The following is a 25,281-nucleotide window of genomic DNA, read 5'->3' as shown; positions in this document are numbered from 1 at the left end:
TGCTCAGTAGATGCTGGATGGGTGGCAGGTCGGATGTAGAGGAGGCAGTGGTAAGTAATGAAGATGGGCCATCGTTCTGCCCACCCTCAAAACCAGCATTTGGCCTGGTTGATGGCCGGTTGGGGTTTTTTTGCCTCTGGTGGTGGTGGGGCCAGCGTGGAGATTGTGCCAGCAGGAAAGGGTTACTGTTGGCAGTAAGCAGGATGATTGAAATGCCTGTAGTGGGGCTGATGCCACTGGGTTCTTTAGTGATGCTGAGACTGGGGTTGCATCCCACATTTTGCTGTGAGCAATTTGAAATGTTGGTTTGACTTCAGTTTGTTGTCAGTACCGACACTGAAAATACCTATGGCATTGAAAGGCAAGTCCTCAGTAACTTTTCGGTAGGCCATCGAGAGACCAGAGGATCAGAGACATGTATGTCCATGGATTGGGATAATGTGGGCGATAATTTTGCCTATAGTGTCATCGGTGTGTTTTGCCATCTGGATCTGGTAATACGCCAGGGATGTGGCTTCTTGTTGGAGTGTCAAGAGTACTGATCGGTCCTTCTCCGAGAGCTGCGCCTTTTCCCAAAGTAGCTGTTGGTATGCACCCATGCAGGACGATGACCCTTGCACAAAGACAAAGTTTTTGCAGTGTAATAAACTTTCACCATATTTTTTATGGCAGAGCCAATTAGGAACTGCCATTTATAACCCAGGAACATAAATCATAGGACAGACACCATTTGTCGGTGATCCGGAAGCTCAAGTTGGTACAAAATGCAGCTGCTCGACTTCTTGCGGGAGTCCTGATGAGATGTCATATAACACCAATCTTACTGCAGCTGCACTGGTTACCAATTGAGCACTGGATCACTTTCAAAGTGATGGTGCTTACCTTTAAGGCCTTACATGGTCTAGGGCCAATGTACCTGAGGGACCACCTCACCCCCTACCAACCCCAGAGATCCCTCCGTTCTGAGGACCAAGATCTGTTGGAAGTTCCCAGTTTTAAGACCTTGCGTCTAACAGCAACTAGACGTAGAGCTTTTACAGCAGTGGCGTCATCACTCTGGAACACACTGCCACCTGAAGTTCGGGACTTATCAGTCTTCCGCAGGGCATGTAAGACACACCTGTTTCAGCAGGCTTTTGATCTCCGTTGCTGTTTTTAAATTGCTTAGATTTTAGCTTGTTCTTGTAAGTTGCTCCGATAACTGGGGGAGTGTTTTTAAGATGTTTTTAAACATGTTTTTAAGATGTTTTTAAATTGTTAGATTTTAGCCTTTTCTTGTAAGCTGCCCCGAGCCCTAGGGGCATAGAAGTTTGAATAATAAATAAATAAATAAATAAATAAAACATAATGGGACATCCAGATTGACCCCCTTGTTCTGGAAAGAAAAGCACCACTCCAACTTTCTTGACATCTAATTAATATGCTTCCCCTGTTGACACACAACCACACAACTTAGAACAGATTTATACTACCGGTATTACTTACTGTCCTCTTTGCAGATATACACACACATATATACATACATACACACACACACTCTCTCACACATACACATATATATAATTAGACTGAGTCTAAAAGCCACGGCTGGCTTCTGCAGTCCAATGCATTCTGGGAAATGTAGTTTAGTGCAGGCATATGGCTTCTCCTCATGTCCCCTTAAATTACTGTAATGGGGACACTTCAGGGGGTCCCATCTCCCTCATTTTTAAAGTTATGGGGGTGAAACTTGCTACAATGGTAGAACACATGTACCACTCTTTGCCTATCGAGTTTCATAACACTTTACTCATCCACAGATTTTTTGGGAATTTTCAAAAAATTTAAAAACAACTTTAAAAAAAAATTACAAGAGCAATCTCTGCCTATGCCTACCTCCTCCGTCAGCCCTGATTGGCTGAGAGGCATGCCAAAAGGTTTGGACTTGCCTCCCAGCAGGGCCTGGTGACAGCTACATCTGAAGACATCCAAGGCTTAAGAACCGAAGGCTCCTTTTGATTCAAATTCTTAATATTGGGGGTACAGCGAGCAGGCAGGTCAGAACTCTCTTCAAAAGTGCTAAACTTCCGAATTAGATCTGAATTCAAAGAACACCCGCACTAAACACACAACCCTAATTTTTACACTTTTGTAAAAAGGGGCTCTGTAGACCTAATCCAAAAAGAAGTGTACGGTTGCATTTCACAGAAAGGGATTGGGAAAATGACCTCTGAGTATTCCTTTCTAATGAAAACCTCATGAAATTTATGGAGTTGACATAACTTGACAGGGAACCTGAACCGAAACATGGACAAGTAATACCTGTCTGTTACACTAGGTAGCATGAAAGAGATTCAACAGAAGATGCAAAGCTTTAATTTAGGAAGCCCATCTCATCTGTTCACACACCAAAGTAAAGGGAACAACAACAAGCTATTGGAATTCATACTCAGATTGCTAATGACTATACGGAGCATTTATTATTAGCATCGTGTTCTTTCTTGTGATGACTCATGGGCCATGTAGTCCCGTTCCCAGTACTATTGTGGCAGATGAAGAGGAAAACTTGGGTTTCCCACCGTTTCAGCCAGAATTGGAGCCCTTGCACCTGCAAGATGTTTGCCCACCAGAAGTCAGCCAAACAAGCCTTGAGCAGAAATCTCCCCCATTTTCTCGCCGGGATTATTATAATCGAGATAGAGGCGCTCGGGAGGCGACTCGCAGGAGCGCCAGGATAGCTGCCAGACAATTAGCTGATTAAGTCTGTTTCCCTTGGGAAACTTTAAGGAGTCATGCATCTGGACACAGTATGGGTTTCGTTTCTTGTTCCCCAGGGAAAGTGTTCCTTGGCGGGAAAACAAGATCCTATATAGGTGTTTGCCCGCAAAGAAATCCTTGCGGAGTCAATTCGTCACCTTGTGGAGTGAGATCGTGTGTGGACTACGCTACTCCAGTCCCTTGCCTCCAGGACCAAGTTCCAAGCCTTGTTTCACGGACCTTGTTCTAGCATCAAGCTTTCCTTGTTCCACGGACCTCGCCACGGACCCTGTTCTTGCTTATTGTCTTTTGTAGCCACGTATCAAGCCTTGTTGCCATGAATCTAGTTTGCTTCCAGCCTTGTTGTCAAGCTTCATTGGACTAAAGGACCCTGTCATTTCCCCACACTTTGCCTGGCAAAGTGTGTGTTTCGGTTATTGGATTATAACTTTGGACTCTAATATCACATATTGGACATTGTTTTCCTGGACTATATTTGACCTTTCCTGAAAGGTCTACTTCTGAACTATATTCTTCACCTGTTTTTATTGACTTTATATATTCCTTTAATAAAGATATTAGATAGATTCTGGTCTCCGTGCATGGTTATTGGTGCTCTGCAGCCTGGGTCCTGACATTTCTAGACATGACATTTGTTTCTAGTTTTTCTCACCAGAAAACATCTAGGAGGGCATTTGTTATGTTTGTTTTAAAATAGTTAAATGTAGTATATTAAACATATTTGTTTAAAAATAATGTGTATTGTGGTGAAAGCCAGCATGGTTTAATGATTTTGAGCACTGGATTACCCAACCTTGGGCACATTAAACTTTCACAGCCTCAGAGGAAGACAAAGGTACCCCCCTCCAACCAAATCTTAGCAAGAAAACACCATGCTAGGTTTGCTTTAGGGTTTCTATAAGCCGGCACACAACAGCAATACTATTCATTGCACCCAGATGTGAAATTTTTGCTACAGATAATTTAATAGTAATCTTATTCCTAAATAGGCATCAATATTTGAACAACTATTTGAATATATTTGCTTCAATAATTTTTTCCAAGCAAACCATGACTCTCTTTCCTGAATATTCAAGTTGTTATATTCATTCAAGGAATAGTAAGGATGATTTATCTGAACTGCAAGGTACAAAGCAGCAAAAAAATACATGCAAAAATTAGTGTGTAAATACAGAAGCCACAAAGAGTATTTGTGTGGTGAATATCACAATCTTCAAAATAACAATTGTTCCACACAAAAATAGATTTAATGTTAATATTTTAATGCTAATATTTTAAGCTGATACATTCAATATCATAGTGAAATCATGGAAAAATAAACATTTTATAAATATTCAAGAGGAGTATTTTGAATCAGTGTACCTGATTGTCATTTTAATGCCAAGCTGCTGTATAGGTGTGAGATTTATCACCACATTTGCATCATCTGAAAACCAAGAAACATATACATATATGTATAAAACTGATAAATCTTGTTTAAAATAAAACCCAATAAACTTATTATCACTTGACATATAACTAAATGATAAATGTTTGGAAACAATCTGTAATGGAAAAGAATGACATCTGGTTTATACAGTGATAAGCCTGTATTTATAACTTGTGGCACAGCTTTCAAAAACTGCACTCCAACATTCTAATTGATAGACTAACCATAAAGAATCATTAACTCATAGTTCAGCTCTCCCCATGTAACTTAATAAAACCTTATGGCTCATTTCCTACACTGTATGACAAATATAATATTGACTACAGCATTTAAAGCATTAATCTTTGGAGAAGACAATAGTCAGTAGAAAGCACTTCTCTTATTTCACTCGACTTCACCTTTTCTCCAGCATGGCAGCCTAATTTACTATAATCTACAGGTGATCATTAAAATGGCCTTAGCCATCTTAAAATTTATTAATTTTGTTTAATTTATGTTCCACCTTACTCCTGATATGAAGTCCAAAAGATATAGCAATCAACCTTATGAGATCTCGAACTGGTCACTGACCATAATAAACCGAACTCGAACCTGATGAGAAGGAAGTTTTTAAAAACTCAATTAAATAAGCTATACTATTAAAACACCACTAGTTTAAAACAGTACAAAAACATCTAAATAACATAATAGGACACAGCACACATCTCTTTACAAGGCAAGTTTGCACAACCAGTTCAATGTCCAAAGCCTGCTTTAATTAAAATATCTTTATCTTGTGGCAGAAAGAAAGAGGAAAGACTAGCTAAGTGTCCTATAAAAGAAACTTCCACTGCCTGGGAGCAGCCATTGGTTTTCCCAATTTGTGGGATCAAGAGAAAGTCCTCCTCTGAGGATCTCAACACCTTCTCCCCCTCCGAAAAACAAAAACAAAACAAAACAAATGTCTGACCTGATTTTGATCAGGGCCTTGCCGAAAGAAGGGCACAAAATGGAACAAGTTAAGTCTCAAATGCACATGACTATTATTTTGACATCCAGATCAGAGTAAGTCTAGGGCCAGATGAAACATGGTATAAATGTCATACTGGATTCTAATGCAATGAAAATTGATGCCTTGGCTTTAAGATTGTCTCTTTGATCAGGGAAGTACTGCCAGTGCAGAGAGCCTTTCTCTTTATCCTTAACCAAGTTGACTTGTAAGAATTTTGTTGACTTCCCATCCATAATAGATTGACTGGAATCTCAAACTAAGTGAAGCTATGCTAGAAATAGGTAGTAGAAATTAAATGCTGCTTAAACGTAACTTCTGTACATAACCCTGGGAACATAGGTATATAAAATAGGTGCATAAATCAAACATTTACTGATAATAAAACATAAAGATATTTAACTTAAAACAATTCTTTGGAATAAATATAATTTTACCATTTATTAAAGATGAAAGCAAATGTGCATACTAATGAGATAGATGTACTTGTTTATTTTTAGATAAAGAATTAAATCTTGGCTGAATATACGATACTACAGGCCAACGTTTTTCATACTTAGTTTGCAGTCACAAGTGGCAGAATTCATTCTGTTGGCTCTCCCCTTTTTCCTGAATTGGGGGACCACAATGGGGTGTTTTGGGGGTCAATTCCTCCAACATTAAAATTCCAGGTTGCAGAGTGGGCCATGTGTCTGAAATAAACCCATACCCACCTTCCTCTTGTTCACATCATGGACTGTTCACATACATGCATGCAGTCTTTTCCTCCCCACTTAAAAAAATGTATTTCTTGCCCGCTCTCAATGTAGCTGGAGGCGGATTACAACTTAGCTAAAAACACATCATCTTAAGCATTCTATAAAATACACATATTAAAATCTACTTTTTAAAATAATAAAATACTCAGAACAAAGATTTAAACAAAAAACATGAGTTTAAAATTTATGATTAAAGCTGACTGAGTAGCCCTGCTGGAAGAGATAGGTCTTCAGACATGTTTTAAATTCTGACAGGTTATTCAGCTGTCGGAGCTCTTCTGGCAGGTCATTTCACAGACTTGAAGCAGCTAACGAAAAGGTCCTCTGGGTGACAGTTGGCAGTCAAGTTTTGGCTGGTTGAAGTAGCCGCCCCCTAGAAGACCTCAGTGTTTGGGGTGGATTGTACAGGAGAAGATGATCCTGTAGATAACTTGGACCCAAATCATGTTGGAACTAAATAGGCAGTAGTAACCTTCCCTCCATGCATATGTTGCCAGCAAATTCTTATTAAACTTTTAATGGCATGACTGACATTTTTTATTTTAATTCAGTGTGGTTTATGAACCCAACGTAATGTGAAGGGAAGTATTTCTGAAAGTAAAATAATAACAAGGCTGTAGAAATGTCAATTGGGTGACAAGCTATACATTTTTGTGACCCCTAAATTCATTTATGGGAACCCCAAATGGGGTTGCGACCCACAGATTAACAACTTTTGCTCTAACTTATAGTACTGGGAGAAATTCTTCCTCTACTTTGTAATCCCCTATTCAGTGCAAGATACAATTGCCTCAAACGAAATCAAGTGAACCTTTTACAAAATGGTAGCCTTGTTGCTGTAGAACCTACATGAGCAGCATGTATTTATCCAAATTGAGAAGGGGAGATGGAACAAAGGAGAAACACAATAGCCATATTTTGCTTCTACCCATTTTAACTGCAAGAGGAGGAGAAAGCCCTAATGCTCTCTCGCTCCCATACTGTGTCTGCAGCTGAAGCATTAAATAAAATGCACTTCTGTAATTGGATTTTTAGATTCTATTAAAATGACTGGAAAACTGTCCTATATTGAGTTATTTAGAGGCAAGGCTGAACCAATTTTAAAACATAAAAGCACAGATTTCAAAATGCCTGCTGTATCTTAACAATATAAATTTTTACCTCAACCTTGAAAACAGGTTTCAGTTGTGAGGTATCTTCCACGTCTAATTGAATTAGACATGTTCAGCTCAAAATATATACAACTAATTACTTCCAACAGGATGCTAAGTTTGCAAGCACATTAAGGTATTTTTGATCTGATTTATCTCATTATTAACAAATAAACATCACTCACGAGTTTTAATCAGACTTCTTAAGGGAATAGGCTACAACAACAACATACGGATTAGCATCAGAATGGGTAAAGATGGTACTACAGTATACAGAGCTTAGATAGCCCCATATAATCAAGTGACAAGAAAGGAAATGATGTATATACTAGCAAACGCACAAACACTCTGTTTAGAGTGGTGGTAATAATAATTTGAATTTTATTTGATAGTCAAATGAACAAAATCTTGGCAATAAATACATTCCTCACCTCCCCCTCCCCCCCCCCCCCAAAAAAAACAAAACCATGGAGAAAAGAGATTAGAAAACGAGATGTCAAACTTTTAAGAGCATTATGTTATCTCAATATAATGACCCATCAACCTAACAGAATCAATTAAAAGTGATGGGAAAGTCATAAATTCAGATTTTCATTTCCTGAGCAAATATATTTCCTTAAAGGTCCTTTCAGAAGAAATAACAACAGAAAATATACACTGAAAGTAGTAACCATATGATTTAATATTTTTGTGTGCACATCCAGCACAGGGAAAATAAGTACACAGTAAAATGAGTTATTACACACCCTGCTCTTTGAAATCCTTTTCTTATGTGAAGAAATATTAGATCTTGGTGACCTCCAAATTTTCTTTTGGAAACAGCACAGTTCCAAAATAGGTTACCTGTCACCACAATGGGGTATATAATGCAGACACTGCTAGCAGTACTAACAAGACCCTCAGTACTAGGCTTGTGCATTTCGGCTGAACCTCGATCCGTTCTGCTAGCTGGATATCGGTAGACCACCGTATCCGTTTTTGTGCGCCTTCCGAAAATGGGTGGATAGCCAAATAACCGTTTTCGTACTGTAGCTGGAAAATATGGCCAGACCCAGCCCATTGGTAGCAATGAGCTTCCTGTCATTTTAGGCAATGGAATCGTTTGTCCTTATATCCTTCATTAAGACTTGGATTAAAAGCATCAGAGTTAAGATACCACTCTTTCTGCGATCCTTTCTCTTCTGTCTGTAGAAGAGAATGGGTTTAATGCTTAGTTAAAGCTGTTTCTGTTCTAGAGGAGACAGGAACTGCAGGCGCACATGCTCTCTCCATGCAGCATGCAGCTTTCCATTATTTTAAGGCAGCTTTCCCACTTCCCAGAGAAGGAAGAGCGATGACCTTGAGCTATCCTACCATGGGCTTGCTTTAAAAAGCCCTCTGTTTTCTCTTAATGCACTGCAGGCCTTGCCTGGAGTAGTGTTTGCCTTTTTCCCGCTCACGCCTTTCTGCTTCAGGTTTAATGTTTCCTTAAAGCTGTTTCTACTTTCTACTCTAGAGGAGAGGTAACTAGGTTATAGTTGTTTTCTGAGAATGAGAATATATGAGAATTTTTGTTTGTTTGCTGAGATCACGATTATTATTAATAATGATCTTTTAGAAGTATTTTCTGAAGGAGAGGAGGGGAGGCGAAAAAGAAGCTAAAAGGGAGACTCTCCAAGCTCCCAAACGCACACACACCACCCACCCGTCCTGGATGTTCCCAACTTTCAGTCAGTCCCACTAAATAAAAAGAATCAAGAAAATAAATAAAGGAAAATCAAAACGATTCAAGAGAGAGGCCAAGCCAGAAGCCAAGCCAAAAGATACACTGAAGCCAGGAAGCAACTGTGATGCCGAATAGGGAAGGAGGAGCTGCGGTAGGCTACCATGTGGTCTTGTTATGGATGGGAAAATGTGACACTTGGGCTCTTGCCGTTATGGCCATTCGGCCAAGCCAAACAAGTTGGATTGGCCAAAGGCTACCAGCCACTCCGAATCCATGAACAAGTCTACTCAGTACTATTAATACTAACATTTTCATCATGTGGCTGTCATATAGACATGAGAAAAGTTTTTAATGTGATTTGAATTGAAGCTAAGAGTGAAACAGAAAATTATTTACTGCACAGTACTTTGTTTGGATGGACTGCATTTATAACAAATCCAGGGGATTGGGTGGCCCTTGTGGTCTCTTCCAACTCTATGATTGTTATTCCGAATTTTCAGTTTCTCCTTACAGCAAGTTGCATTATATTCTTCATCTAAGGCAACACTGTTTGTAGAATAAGCTTCCATAGCATAAGCATCTGAAGAAATAGACTCAGGGCACATTTATATGTGTCATATAATCCAGATAAAATTTGGTCGCGTGGCATCCACATGATACAAAAACCCCTCAATACAGGAAACTGTATTGGTTTTGTCCTACGTTTGCCAAAGTCAGGGAGTATTCTATAGCTTCCACAAAGTTGGCCAGTTTTGAATCAGAAGCAGCTGATTCCACAGCTACCCTGCTTTCTGGGCTCTGTGCCATAGGGACAGGTCGATGGCACATACCTTAGTGGCCCTGATGTCATTGCTGTAGCAATCATGGAGCTTAAAAGAGTTCCTGGCCACCCTAGGGCATTATTGCCGACATTAGAAAGGGCGCTAGCATGACTCAAGGAAGTGAGATGTCCTCCTTTCCCCCTTTTCTCTTTGAGTTGCATAGGTGCCCTTGCAAACATCAGCAAAGACACCCAGGACACCCAGGAGTTCTTTCAAGTTTTGTGGCCATCCAGCAGGGTTGAACCGGCTTCAGGCCTGTTGGAAGGTCAGGACATCAACCCGCTGCCACAGCAGGACTGAAGTAGGCATTGGAGCTGCCCCTGAGATTGGTGCGGAGTACTGTACCAGCCCCAGAGTTTCCTACATATGTAGATGCATCCTTCTTCTAGAAAAGCTTATGCTACCAACTTCATCCTCTCAGTAAAAGATCCCTTTGCATACTAATAAGGTAACACGTGTGGGCAACATAGAGTTAAGAATTCCTATTGTTTATTATAATTAAAAATATTCTACTGCATAAATGTCAATATATTAGCTTATTATTCTCTCTCATCTTTAAAATGTTAACTGGAACTAATTTGATTTTTCCAGATTTGCAAATTTTATAATGGAATGTAATCCTGAGGGATTTCACAACAGATGGATGAATTGTGTTATTCTAATTTCAACTACCCAAGGGTTCAGAAAGCTGCTTTAGTTTAAGACAGTCAATTTCTCATTTCCAGAAACATGATAACACTGAATATCAATGCATTGTTCTGAAACTACTTTCATAAAACACGTATTCTATTCATTAAAAACTAAATTATTGTTACACTCCTGGTGATCAAAAACCTAACCAAGGTGGACTGCATATGATATTTATTGCACCACATAGCATACTATCTTAATAAAACCCAAATCCATCTATTTATTTTACAAATCATTTAAGAAATAGGGCATTCTAATACCACATTTTATTATTTATGACTATGTGGATTTAAAATACATATTTTAATAGTGCACTGCTGAGTATTTTAAAGAGAAAAAGAGAGTAATGGGAAACCTTGAAAAAAATTAAACAATATTCCTCTCATCCAGGCTGTAAACCAGTTGTCTGAATGCAGTGTGAAAGAAATCAGAATGTTGCAGTTCACAAGTAACACATTTCATTCCATCAACAAGCTTTTCCCCCAAGTCATATCCATTTCTGTGGGATTTGTTCCACAAAGGAAACTCCTGATGTCTAATATACAAATAGGTAGCTCTGATAGATCTATTAAAGCCCCACAGTCCAGGCTGTTTGAAGGACCAGATTCTTAGAGAAATTTGGAAGTGATCACATTCTATAGCATGCTTGATGTTGATGCCATAGGGGACTTCCTCAGTAAATTTTTTTTTAAAATAAATTTTTATTCAGATTTTCTTACACATACATACAGTACAGTAAAAAATAAAAATGGAGATGGTTCACAGGGGTTGGTGAAAAGGGGAGAAGAGGTAAAGAAAAAAAAAAGGGAAGGAAGAGGGAAGGGGGGGAAGGGAGGGAGGGGATACAGAAGTCCTTCCGCTTTCTATTCTTTGTGGGCTAGGTTTTGTTCCATTTCTTTCTTTTTTACATTTATTGGACTAGTTTTGGTCATTGTGAGTGTCCTCGGATTCTTCTTTGCTTATTTCTCCTTTGCCTTTTCCTTGTATTCTACATATTTTTCCCAGTTAGTTGATTTTATTGTATTACCCCTGTTTATTTTCATTAGATATGTTAATTTGTCCATATCATATATCTCATTCAATTTCTCCAACCAATGTTGATTTGTTGGTATTTCTCTTTGTTTCCAATATTTTGCAAAGGTTATTCTTGCTGCTGTCGCTGCGTATGTAAATATTTTGTCCTCATTTGAGTTCAATTTCATTATACTCTCTGTCAACCCAAGTAAATAAAACTCTGGCTTCATTGGGAATGATTTTTGTAGTATTTTCTGTGTTTCTTCATGTACTGCTTTCCAAAATGATTTTGTTTCCGAACATGTCCACCAGATATGAATGTATGACCCTTCTTGCTTTTTACATTTCCAGCATTTATTGTCTGTGTTTTTATACATGGTTGCTATCTTTTTTGGTGTGATGTGCCATCTATGGAACATTTTGAGCCAGTTTTCCTGTAAATCTGAGGCGTACGTATATTTTTGTTTTATATTCCATATTGCTTCCCATTCTGACATCATAATTGAACGTCCAATATTCTTTGCCCATTTTGTGGCACATATTTTTACATATTCTATCTCTGTAGACCATTCTAGTAACTTCTTGTATATTCTTGCAATTTCCTTCTTGCTATTTTGCATCATGGTATCCCAGAAATTTTCAGTCTCATTAAATCCTAATTTTTTATCTTTCCCAAATTGTTCTTTTAGCTGGGCATACTGAAACCATGACATTTTGTTGTATTTTTGTCTTATTTCCTCTTGTTGTTTTAGTTGAAATTGCCCATCCTTTTTTCTTAATATTTCTTTGTATTTGGCCATTTTGTCCAATCCAAAAAAATTTTCTGATTAGCTTCCAAAGGTGAAATCCATAGGGGTGTCTTCATATATATTCTTCCCTTATATTTTTCCCAAGTTTTTATTAATGAGGATCTGATAAAGTGATTTCCGAAGTTTTTCTCTACTAATCTTTTACCGTACCAGAGATAGCTATGCCATCCCCTCCTCAAATCAAAGCCCTCCAATGCTAGCATACTGTTTTTTTCTAGGGTTGCCCAATCCTTAACCCATGCCAATGCACAAGATTCATAATATAATTTTAAGTTCGGTAGTCCAAATCCCCCTCTTCTTTTATCATCTGTCATTATTGTATAATTTATTCTTGCCTTTTTCCCCTTCCAAATAAATTTTGTGATTTCCCTTTGCCATTCCATAAAAAGTTTATTGTTCCTTATTATTGGAAGATTTTGGAAGAAATATAACAGTTTTGGTAAGACATTCATTTTTATTATTGATATACGTCCTAAAATAGAGATTTTCAGGTTTTTCCAGTTCTGTAAATCTTTTTTGATTTCGTTCCATTTCATTTGGTAATTATTTTTCAGTAGGTGTGCATTTTTTGCTGTTAACCAAATTCCTAAGTATTTTATTTTAGGTATTATTTGGATGTTTGCCACTTTCTCTATTTCCTCTTGTCTTTTCTTTGGTATGTTTTTTGTCATAATTTTTGTTTTCTTTTTGTTTAGATAAAAGCCTGCCACTGATCCATATTCCTCTATACGGTCGAGCCACTTTTGAATTTGGTGTTTCGGATTCTCAATAATACATATAAGGTCGTCAGCAAAAGCCCTCATCTTGAATTCATAGTTTTCTATTTTTGTTCCTTTTAATTGATCGTCCTTTCTGATATTTCTTATTAAGATTTCAATTGCGAAGATAAAGATTAATGGTGATAATGGGCATCCTTGGCGAGTTCCCTTATTTATTGGTATCTCTTTCGTGTATTGACCATTTACTAAAATTCTTGCCCTCTGCTCCGTGTATATCGTTTCAATCGCATTGTAAAATTGATAACCTATATCAATTTCTTTAAATAGTAATTTGATAAATCTCCAATTTAGGTTGTCGAATGCTTTCTCTGCGTCGATCGAGAGTAGTGCCAATTCTTTTTGATGATGTGTTTCGTAAAATTCTATTACATCTACTATAGTTCTCACATTTTCTTTCATATGCCTTCCCGGGAGAAATCCTTTTTGCTCTGGCCCAATCCATGTTGTTAAGAAGTTTTTGAATCGATTTGCCAATATGTTCGTAAAAATTTTGTAGTCCAAATTTAATAGCGTAATTGGTCTGTAGTTTTTTACCTCCGATTTATCTGTATCTTCTTTGTGAATTGTGATAATATCTCCTTCCTTCCACGATTCCGGAATAATGTTTTTTTCCAATACCTAGTTCATTAGTATTTTCAAAAATGGGATTAACTCGTCTTTCATAACTTTGTAGAAACTTGCGGTAAATCCGTCTGGACCCGGTGCTTTGTTAGGTTTTAAATTTTTTATTGCTTTCTTAATTTCTTCTTCTGTTATTTCTTTATTGAGATGTTCCCTTTCTGTTTCCGTAATTTTGTCCAGTTTTTGTTCTCCTAAATATTTTGTAATCTTTTCCAAATCTTCCTCTTTTTGCTTATACAATTGGCTATAGTAGTTCCTAAATTCTTCTCTTATTTCTTCATCTGTCGTATACTCCTTGTCTTTGTCTCTGATCTTTATTATATGTTGTTGCTGTTTTTTCTTTCTTATCTTCCTTGCCAGCCAGGGCCCTGGTTTGTTTGCGTTTTCAAAATTATCTTGTCTCACATATTTCAATGATTTTGCTATTTTTTCCAAATCTAGGTGATGTTTTTCCTTCTTTAGATCGTTTATTTCTTTCTTGATCTTTTGGTTCTTAGGTTGTTGTTTAAATATCTTTTCTTTATTTTCTATTTGCTTATTAATCTGTTCTATTTTATAGTTCCTAACTTTGTTGGCTCTGGCTTTCTGTTGTATGAAATATCCTCTCATTACTGCCTTATACGAGTCCCAAATCGTTTGTTTTGTTACATTCTCTTTGTCGTTAAAATTAAAAAATTCTTTTGTTAGTTTCCTGTTTTCGAGTATTGCTTTTTCTGATTTAATCAGGTTGTCATCTAATCTCCATCTCCAATGGTTTCTTTTGTAGTTTATTATCATTTCGAGGGGGCAATGGCCTGATTTGTCTCTTGGTAATATATTTATCTTATCTACTTTTGATGTTAGTGAGTTTGAGGTCCAGATCATATCGATCCTGGACCATGATTCGTGTCTATTTGAGTAGTATGTAAAGTCTCTTTTATTTGTATTCTTATTCCTCCAGACATCTTGAAGGTCCAGTTCTTTTTTAAGATTTAGGAAGTTTTTTGGTAGTTGGCCCATTTTTCCTTTAGTTTTTCTATTTTTCTTTTTCGATTTATCTAGATCATGATCTATCACTCCATTAAAATCCCCTAAGATTATTATATGCTCCACATCCGTTTTTAAAATTTGTTCTCTCAGATTATTTACAAATTTTGTTTTAGGTCCATTCGGAGCGTATATATTGCAAATGAGGATTTTCTCTTGATTTAGCATTATTTCTACCGCAATTACCCTCCCCTCCGTATCTTTAAATTTCATTTCTGCTGGGATGTTTTCCTTTACATATATCACCACTCCTCTTTTCTTTACCGAATCTGCCGAAAAGAATTCTTTTCCTAATTTATCGTTTTTCAAGTGTGCTACATGTTTTTGGCATATGTGCGTTTCTTGAAGCGTCACTAAGTCGTATTTTCCTTTATTTATTTGGGTCAAGGTGCTTTTCCTTTTTTGGGGTGAGTTCCACCCGTTCACATTGTTTGTGTATATTCTTAGCTGCTGTGTTATTTTACTCTCCATCTTGGTTGTCCTCATTTATCAATTCTTCCTCATCCTCTTCTCCGTCTGATACATTTGTGGTCTGCAGTCCTGCACCCACTCCCAATACTGTCTCTTCCGGGGAGTTTTGTCTCTGTCTTTTGGGTTTTTTCTTTTTTACTGAGGGTGAAATTGAGGCTGTATGTTCCAGGTCTTTTTTAAGATTTTTATAGAAAGCTTTTGCTTTTTCCACCGATGTCAGCCAATGTCTCTCGTCTCGTTAAGTTACCATTATCCCCTCTGTCTTCTCCCATCTATAACGAATTTTGTATTTTTTTAACTCTTCCGTGAGGAAAAAGTAGTTTCTCCTTTTGTTCAGCATTGTTAGAGGTATTTCCTTTAATATCACTATTTTTGTTTCTTTGTGATATATTGGCTTTTTGCTGTTTTGTATTAGTATCTCGTCTCTTGTACTCTTTCTTGTGAAATTTGCAATAACATCTCTAGCCGTTTTATTCTTCCTTGAATAGTTTGTCTGTATCCTGTAGCACCTGTCTATTTCTATTTCCATCTTGTCTGTTGTCTTTTGTAATAAGTCAGCAGTCATACTTATTATTTTTTCTCTTATGTTCTCATTTTCCTCCTCTTGTATATTTCTGAATCGGAGTTGGGATTCTAATTCTCTTTGTTCTATTCTTTCTTGTAATTTTTCTATTTTTTGATTTTTATTTTCTAAATTTTCCATTTTTTTCCTTATTTTCTCTTGGGAAATTTCCAATTTTTCGCTATTTTGTTTTAGTTCTTTTATATCCTCAAATGTTTTCCTCACTTCCTCTTTTAGTTGTCCAATTTCTTGTTTTATCTCTGTTCTCATTTCTATCATTTGATTATTGTATTCTTCCATTCTTTTTTGGGCCTCTATTTGGTAATTTTCCTGTCGTTCTCCCAGTTTCTGGATTTCTTTCAGAAGGTCTTTCATTGACACATCTTCTGATGCTCTTCTTGCCGTAATTTTATTGTCCATCTTAGGTTTTGCTCCTGCCATTTCAATTCTCAAGTATTGATTAGATGCACTTGCTGTTGGGGCTTATAAGCTCCTCTTCTAAGTCTTTAAATCACGATCCTTTTCTTTGTCTGTCTTTTGTTCTCAATCTTCTTTCCTTTCTTTTCTTCTGTCTTTCTTGTCCCTCTTGTCTCTGCGTCCTCTCCAGTTCCTTCTTGGGTCTCGTCCTTCTGTTTACCGGATCCGGCAGTGCACTCGCCTCTGCAAGTGCCTCAGATCGACGGTGTCCCGAGTATCTTGTACTATTTTCCAATGGGGTGGGTATTCTATAATCTTTTCCGTCTTACTAGGCTCTTATTCCCAGAATCTTTTCTCTCAAGGTTCAGCACCTTTCTCTCTGTTCGTTCTCTTCTTTGGATTCTTTCTCCTTTGACTCCTGAGTATTGAATTTCCACTTTGCACCAGCAGGGATCCCCCTACCTACGCTCGATCCTTCACTGTTTTAGTTGAAGCTTTCCCGGTTTCCCCTTCCTCTCTCTTTGTTTATAAAGAAGGGCACCGTAGACATAACAGCATGGCTCCCAAGGTCGTCAATAGGTATGTTAAGAGTTTCTGTTTCTCTTCCCTTATCTCCTCAGGAAATAATAAGGGGTCCGCAGATTTCTGCTTCTCGCTCCCCTCACTGCTTTGGAGGTTCTAATATCACTATTTTGGGTTTTTCATTTGTTATTTACCCATTCATTTGTCGTAATATTGAGGTCAGATCTGCACCACGCTTCCCCTCCGCGACTTGCCGGATCCGGCGGGTTGCCCACCCTTCGGTGGAACCTCGGATCGACGGCAGTCCACTCGGTGGGGTGTCTCTTCCTACCCTCGGTTGCACTTTTTTTTTCTTTTAATTGTATATTTCTATATGTTTATATTAATTTATCCTTTTGTATCGACCCAGAATCCGACATTCAGTCGTTCTTTTGTTTAATCTCTAGTTCCACATCCACTTGGAATAGAAAGCTTTTTTCTTTGGTGAAGTACTTACTTCTCCTGCCGCAGCGGCTGTTTGATCTTATCCTTTTCTTCTTTAAGTTTAAAAATGGGCCGGCTTGCGGTATATGCAGAGATCTGAAGAAATCTGCTTCTCTCCTCTCCGTCTGCTCCCCGTGGTCCCCGAGTCTCTCTGGCTCTCGCCCTAGAGCTTCGGAGGTCCACACTGGGGTTTGCAATCCTCCCTGACTCGATCCGCAGGGTGGAGGGAGGCTAAAAGCTCCCCCGACCGGAGAATGGAGGTGGCTTGCCAGGAGCTCCTAGCAAGTCGTGCCCGCCGCCATTGCTGCCCACCGAAAGTCTTCCTCAGTAAATATTAACAAACTCAAAATTCTCTACCTAAGGAAAGTAATGGTTGCTTACCTGTAACCGTGGTTCTTTGAGTAGTCTGTGAAATTCGCACATATGGTATTTACTTCATCTGCGCAGTCAGATGGGAATCTTCTAGAAAACTTTAGACACATTTTGGCAGTAGACCCGCCCACTCTACCCATAAAGTATATAGCCAGTGGGAGGAGCTACTGCCTCAGTTCCTCCGCTGAGAGGGAGGAACTGAGATCCCTGGCATCAATTTTATTTTATATTCTTTCCGAATTTCTAAAATGTTTTAATAAGGGGATTGCTCAACTCATTATACCAATTCTTTTTAGACCTTCCTTTATTATCCAGAAAAAAAATATTCTAGTTTCCGTTCTAAGAAACCAACAAGAAGGGGAGGCAGGTGTAACTCTCCAATAACACACTAGTGGGCATCTGCAAAACTCGATGGGACAACCACAGTCAATGATCTTCAGCACCCATGCATGTGAGGTTATCTTGTGCTAGGCTGAGGTGAAGGCCTATAGCCCAGAATCAAACACAGAAAACCTATTTATTTATTTATTTACAGTATTTATATTCCGCCCTTCTCACCCCGAAGGGGACTCAGGGTAGATCACACGGTACACATATAAGGCAAATATTCAATGCCATATAAACATAGAACAGAGACAGACGCAGAGGCAATTTAAACCTTCTCCATCTTCCAGCTTCCTGAACCTATGGACATGCTCCGCACAGGAGACAGTAAAGGGGATCCTCAAAACCCGAACACGAGAAAAATCAAGAACTCCAAGTGGGGGAGAATAAGAAGGGTAGAGGGCATCGTCTTGGATAGTCAAGCCACCGCTAATAACACTGGTTGGAGCCCTCTTGATACTTCACCTTAACCTGTTGACAGTTCTTAGAGGAAAGGTTGTGTTTCCCCAAAGCAGGCATCTTGGCGTGTGCATTAGGACGGGATCTGCCTGGTGCCCTTCCAAAGGGTCTAAGATAGGAGGTATTCGCTGGCTGCCATCTTGATTTTGGTTGTAGGAAGGCTGAGTCAGAAAACCCAGCTTATGGGCTGTTTCAGCCTCATATCCATTTCAGGGTTAAACAACCTATCATCATGCATTGGTAAATCTTCAGCAATAGCGTGACCTCCTTCAGGAAGGCTTGAAGGGAGGCATATCTCCAAATCAATGTAGCTGTGGTAAATAGCTTGCCCGTTGACTGCACTATGTGTTTGGCCAAGCCCTTTTGTAGCTTCGCTAACAATGAGGCCTCCATCTGAAAGGCCTTAGACAAACATTGTTCCTCTCTAGAGAGGTGGGCAATATAAGGGACAACTATGGGCCACGAAACACATTTGATAGGACACATCTAAACCCATAAAGGGCTAAGCAAGCAAAGAAACCTATTGAAAAAAGTCAGAGGGACACTATTGAAGTGGTAGCCATGTAGGGAGCCACTGAGGTGGATGTGCAGAGGAGCAATAATAATAATGTCCCTGCGGGGATCTACAGCAGAAATTACCTCATCGGGAGGGAAAAGGGGGGCATAAGGCCTTTCCCTGTATTAGGAAGGAGACCTATGCCATTTGCAAAAGAGAGGCGCACAGTCTTGAGATCAACTCCTCCAGCACTCAGATCCAAGGGGGTACTATCATGATTGGTATCGAGGGTGGTGGCGCAGCCAGCATTGAGCCCAAGCGGTTGAGTTCCAATCCCCCCTGCTGTTCAAGAGCCTGCACTGGGGGCATGAACATGGAGGTCTTTGGAGCCATTGAGGGAGCTGGGTTGCTGTCCTGGTGGGGTCAACAAGTGGCCCTGGCAGTCACCCTGTGTGCTCCTGGAGCTCCAAGGGCAGCATTGAAGGGGTGAAGGGCAGGAGCTCTGCAGCCTGTGGGGAGGGCTTGGGATCACTCCCCCAGACAATGCCAGCACACTTTGGAGCTCTGCAGCCCGTGGGGAAGGCTCAGAATTGCTCCGCTAGCTGATGCGGGGGGGCTAAAGGAGCTCTGCAGCCCACGGGGGGTGGGGGGTGGGTCTCAGAATCCACTGTGCTAGCTGATACTGGTGATCTCCTTTATTTAGGAAGCATTTGTGGTGGCATCTGCGCATGAGTGCGTGCGTCTCCAAATGACAGCAAGGGGAGGCGGGGAGGAGAGCCCGCCCTATGCCATAAGGGGAACAGCCACTAGAGGTGTTTTTTCGGTAATGGTCTGGTAGATGGTTGCTTTGCCTCTCTAAAAAATTTCAGGCAGATAGGTCTGCTTACAGCCCAGCCAGTGACAGATTAGGTGTCTTGGGCTTCTAACCTCAACCAAATTGAGGCCACTTGGTTAAGTGATGAGGGGATCTTGGCAGGAGGCCGGTTGGTTAGGCAGTGAGGGGCTCTTGACAGGAGGTAAGCAGTTTACTTCAGCAGCAGAACCCCCCACGGAGGCAGAGGCTCAGAGCTGCCCATTTCTTAGAGACGACGGGAGGAGGACCTGGTCATACAGAAGAACTTTAAGCCGCAGCTGCAGTTTTAACGTGTCTGGGGGGGGGGTGAATGAAGAGCAAACAGCATGGTTGCACCACATGGCTTTCCCTCAGACACAATAAACACATAGCGTGCACATCAGTATTGGGCAGCTTCCCCCCATATGAGTTACACTTATGAAGAGGGTTGTAGACAACATACTGGAGAAGCGAACAGTCAAATACAGACTGGATTAGGAATAGAGTTCATATAGTAGATTATGCAGTACAAGAACGCTAGTCAAGAAAAAAAAGAAAGATTCCCTAGCTCCTACAAGTGGCTGACTAAAGGAACCGAGGCAGTAGCTCTCCCCCCCCCCCCCAACTGCTATATACTCTATAGGGAGAGTGGGCGGAGCTACCGCCAAAATGTGTCTAAGGTTTTTCTAGAAGATTCTGATCTGACTGTGCAGGGGTAGGAAATATCATATGTGCGATTTCACAGAGACCACCATGAAGAAGCTTGGCTGACCACCTCCTTTTCACAAACCTGAAAATACTTTTTATTCAAACACAAGGTGGGGCAACTATGTTTGCTGCTGCAGGGGCTTTTAACAATATGATTCCTTCATTTACATTTTTTTGTGTATTTTTAGTTTGTGTGTCTTAATTTTTATGCTTTTATTCTTATCATATTTTATCCATTAAATTTTAATTGTAAGCGACATCCAGTCACATTTTTGAGAGACAGGCAGGATATCAATTCAATAAATATATACACAAAATACTTATGTGAAAGAAAAATGAACATGCAAACAATTAAGCTGCCAGAAGAAACATTAAACCAGCTCCTTCATGAAGAGCAAGGCTTACTGACCTGTTACTATTATATAAATATTATATAAATTATATAAATATAATTATGATCCATTTTCTGTCTTTAGCCAAAAAGTGAAGTAACACAAGAATGGAACAATCAGACTGGCAGAATATCCCACTTCTTCTTTTGTCCTTGCTTAGCTCAAAGTGAGTGGTCAGTGTGAGCGACTGAGAAACAACAATGTAGTTGGGCAGTTATTATCCTTTCAATTCACTAATGTAAACCAGAATAATAATACTGAAGAAAAATACCTTCATTTTCTCTGCTACTGAAATAACATTCTGATGGTGTTTCAGAAAGAAGTAGCACAAACTTTTCAATTAACTCTGCCAAATCTGCAATGAGACAAAAAATGATTAGAGCAGGAGCATCACAAAAGAAACTTCAGAAATATATCAGCAGCAAAGATGAAGCATACAGGCGACTTAAACAATCTAAACTCTTCCATGTTTATTCAAACCTGCATGATAAAAAAACAATTCAAAACATGCACACTATTTTTATATTCATAACAACATGCCTGATTTAAATTAAAATTTTAATGGCTTCACTGACAATCTATTCAGGTTAAACAGAAAAGGAACCATTTGTTATGCTTATATTATCTACAGATTGCTTCAAAAACTGTTAGTTCCAACATAAGAAGAAATAGCTGAAATGTTTTTGTACTGTCTCTATTTGTCTGTACAGGGGTACTGGCGGAGAAAGTGTGGCCTTTATTTCAAACTTTATGGTTTCTGTCCTTCCTCACAATGAAGAAGCATCAGGATAGTTATCTGCATCTTTCCACGCTATCAGCAAGCTTTCCATGTTGTCCCCTGAGGTTTTGCTCATGGAGCTCACAGTTCCTGGCTTAATAAACGGCTGCATACTTCATGTGACAAGAAAAGAAATGAGATAATAGGTATGATCATCTTCTATATATACAATACTTCTTTTCGTTCAGGTGTATGATAAAACTATCCATGTCCAATATAAACTGCCAGAAGTGTCTTTTCCACCAAAATGGGGTTGGTTTCTTTGTGCCTCACAGTGGCTATTAAGCACAAATGCCCCATGAGGAAAAGACAAGAAGAAGCAACATGACTTTATCATGAAAAGTTTAATTAATCTACTGTTGATTATAGATGCTCTTAATGAACTGGGGTAAACCTGCAAAGAGTTCTATTGTCTAAAGAACCAGATAAAAATGTAATGGATAACTGACTGAGTGATTCATAGATTGACAGATATTGGAACTACTGCAAGTAGAGCAGGCTCCCGGTGGCCAATGTGTACTTCCCAACTTTTGAATGGATAGAGCTAACACACTTTCCCCCATTCTGCCTCATGCAATCCTAATGGAGATGCTATAGAATCCTCAAATAGGATTTATGTAATACTTGACAGTTATAAAAGATGCTCTTAGTTGCCATTAATGCCTGCACATCCAATCAACAAGTTTAATTCATGGATATTTCTTGGTCACTAAAAGGAAACATCAATCTGATTTGTCATAGGAAATGTCACCCCCCACTACAGCTTTCTTAGGTAAAATTCTGAAGAAAAGGATCTAAATGTGCTAATACATACATTCATTAATGCCTCTCTATGTGCTACAGATTTCTTAGGAAGCATGATACTTTTAGATCTGGTATCCTCAACATTTTTAAAACTCTAGTAAAGGCTCTCTTTAACTTCTCAATGGAAAACAGTGAACTGCCTCATGAGCTTCTGCATTTTTAATATGTTTATCCTTACAACATGAACTATTTTAAGTTCGATCTTCAGACCTTTTAAAATCCTACGTAAAATCATTTATATTGGCAATATTATGAATAAAAAATTCTTTCGGGGCAAACGTTTCCAGACTTGGTTATGTATTTAATTATATAGTTGTGACAAGCAAAGAAGTATATCACCGTTCTTATGTCAGTGTTAACAAAGCATCGATATCATTGAACTGTTTAAATTTGTTACTTCAGAACATTAACAATAAATAATAAGCACGTCCCTTTGGATAAGTAATATAGCTTATTTAAAGATACAGTATCCTCCCACCCTCACATAAGTATTTTTTTAAATAGCAAGATGTTGTGGGTCCAAATTTGGTATCTAAATAAATAATTTTTACATAAGTCCATACATATTTTACATCTCATAATATATGATGACATTAACTAAATAAAATAGGATGAGAGCTCTAGTTACAAAAACAGATGGTGTGTACACTAAACACATTTTGTATACAATTCTAAATACACAAATTAGCAGGCTTAAAATATTATCGAACTAAAAATGCATCAAAGTCCATTTTAAACACTCTTATATTTCAAGTTACTTAGATTAATCAGGAAATCTTCCATTTTATTTCATTTAATAGCTTTTTGATGCAAACATAATCCTTGCATCATGTGTTTCTGTTTTCTGCAGAAACATATGTTACAAGAAGAAATATGGAGTTCCCGGTTACATTAATGCAGGAAGCAGGAATGGATTTGCAGAAGAGTCCAAGTGAGTGGTAAGAGGCTGCATAATTTGCTTTCATACTAATAGATCAGCCTGACTCAAGGGTAAAAAAGACCCTTAAAAAAAATGTTATCCCAACTTCAAGTCTGCATTCATATAATGTTCAAGTCCGTATTCCCATAATTGTGACAAACACCAGTTTGAAAACACAGGGCTGCCTAGATAAACTACATACAGTGTTCCCTCACAACTTCACAGTTCACTTTTCGCAGATTCGCTCTTTTGCGATTTTTTTAATAAACACTAAAATAATATTAGAAATCATAAAATAATATTATAAGTTCCTCTTTCTACTTCCTTCCTAAGGAGAAACCTGAGGAAAAAAGGAAGGAGAAGTCGAAGGAAGAGAAAAGGAGGCTGAAGAAGCTTTGTTTTCGCCTCACAAGGCAGCGACAGCGGCGGGAGTGTCCCCATATAGCATCCATACTTTGCGGATTTTCACTTTTCACGGGTGGTCCTGGAACATAACCCCCGCGATAAGTGAGGGAACACTGTACTCCCAATTTAAACATCCACAAGAATAAAAAAGATGTATCTTAGCATATTTCAATATAGCACACTAGTCTAAATGTGCTTTCTGTTTAAGTCTTTCTATAATTTCTGAGTATTGCTACAGGTAGTTATTAATACAGTAGAGTTTCACTTATCCACCCTTCACTCATCCAACATAGTCTGCCTCCCGTCCGGATCCACAACTTTTTCTTTAGGCAGGCAAGGATCACAAATTATTTAAAAAATCTTTACAGGACTGAACTTTTTACGGATTTTACTTCTGCAAGTTCATTTTATGCAATTCTTTCTTTATTTGTAGTCAATTTATTAGTAGTCAATGTTTTTGTAGTCAATGTTTTCAATACATTGCGATGTTTTGGTGCTCAATTCGTAAATACAATAATTACTACATAACATTACTGTGTATTGAACTGCTACTTCTGTCGATTTGTGTTAAAACATTATGTTTTGGTGCTTAATTTGTAAAATCATAATGTAATTTGACGTTTAATAGGTTTTCACCTAATCCCGCCTTATTATCCAACATTTTCGCTTATCCAAAGTTCTGCCATCCCGTTTATGTTGGATAAGCGAGACTCTACTGTATAACATAGTTTGAATATGTTATACCTACTGGTTCCACTCACAACATTAGGTTTGCTTTCCATGATTTCACAAAACTGTCTTTGAACATTTTCAATCCATCCCAAGTGTTTATCTGGATTCTTTAAATCAGATAAAAGCTTGCTAGCATCATCATCTAAAAGGAAAAGCAAAAATATTGTTAAAAAAACCCCCAATATAACTTTTTTATATAAATATGCCAACACTGATAACTAAGTTCCTGCAAAATCTATTTTGCCTAGTTAAATTTCTAGATCAGAACATCTGAAAAAGAAGTTTCCAGGCCACTTTGAATATATTGTCTGCTGTGAAAGTTACTTTCACATAAGAGCATTTGACCTTTTATACTACCAGGTTTCCTATCAGGTTTCCTATTCACATACTGTTAAACATTTTCAGTTCCTCAAATTTTCTATCACTCCATCAACATAGTCAATGTGGTAACTCATCACTGTTCAGCCCTCAATGGGCTATATGGGGAATGATGTTGTTTTAATCATCTTAGAAGTTCCCCAACTATTCTGGTAATTATGCAAAGCTTCGGAATTCACAAAAGTAATACTTGTTTCTTGTTACTCAGATAATGTTTCTTTGCACCCAACCCACTCGAATATTAAAGGAAGTGGTGTTAAAATATAGAATGAGGTGCTGGAACTCACTGTAAATTTTTCATTCTTGAAGATGCAGATGAATAATCCATATCATGTATGACAAAAAAATGGGCAACAAGGAGAGGGAAGAAAAATAAGTTCAGTAGCTGAGATGACTAGCAGTTTGATGGTTAAAAAGGAGGGCAACATCACAAAACTGCCATGTTGTCGAGGCATTTACTCTCTTTTCAAATCCCAAATTGCTAGTCTTCTCAAACATTATGCTCATTTTCTTCCCCTTTCTTTCTTAATTCTTTATTCTACACTCGTATGTGGTATGCATTGTTTCCTTCCACCATCCAGATAATATTTCACTTTCTTGGTAACACTAAATGTTTTAC

General features: G+C 38.4%; 1 protein-coding gene and 1 long non-coding RNA gene across 10 annotated transcripts in view; one reads left to right on the top strand and one right to left on the bottom strand.

The window, feature by feature from the left end:
* Nucleotides 1-25,281, bottom strand: part of tbc1d32 (TBC1 domain family member 32) — a 129,916-nt gene that overhangs the window by 26,256 nt on the left and 78,379 nt on the right. For 7 of the 8 annotated variants that reach the window (XM_062979349.1, XM_062979339.1, XM_062979344.1 and 4 more), the window contains 3 exons: nucleotides 24,301-24,426; nucleotides 20,918-21,001; nucleotides 4,120-4,183 (listed from right to left, as the gene is read on the bottom strand). In XM_062979349.1, coding sequence (XP_062835419.1) covers nucleotides 4,120-4,183; nucleotides 20,918-21,001; nucleotides 24,301-24,426 — 274 coding nt within the window. The remainder of the gene's footprint in view (nucleotides 1-4,119; nucleotides 4,184-20,917; nucleotides 21,002-24,300; nucleotides 24,427-25,281) is intronic. The other variant, XR_010005710.1, reaches the window with a different exon arrangement.
* The window catches only part of LOC134298614 (uncharacterized), an 85,553-nt gene that overhangs the window by 38,294 nt on the left and 21,978 nt on the right, over nucleotides 1-25,281 (top strand). Inside the window, exons 2-3 of one of the 2 annotated variants that reach the window (XR_010005713.1) lie at nucleotides 21,357-21,570; nucleotides 23,079-23,166. This is a non-coding gene — a long non-coding RNA (uncharacterized LOC134298614). The remainder of the gene's footprint in view (nucleotides 1-21,356; nucleotides 21,571-23,078; nucleotides 23,167-25,281) is intronic. The other variant, XR_010005714.1, reaches the window with a different exon arrangement.

Source organism: Anolis carolinensis, chromosome 1 (genome assembly GCF_035594765.1).
Source record: "Anolis carolinensis isolate JA03-04 chromosome 1, rAnoCar3.1.pri, whole genome shotgun sequence".
Classification (NCBI taxonomy): Eukaryota; Metazoa; Chordata; class Lepidosauria; order Squamata; family Dactyloidae; genus Anolis; species Anolis carolinensis.
Note: the sequence above shows the minus strand (reverse complement) of the source record. Positions and strands in the feature narration are given on the sequence as shown.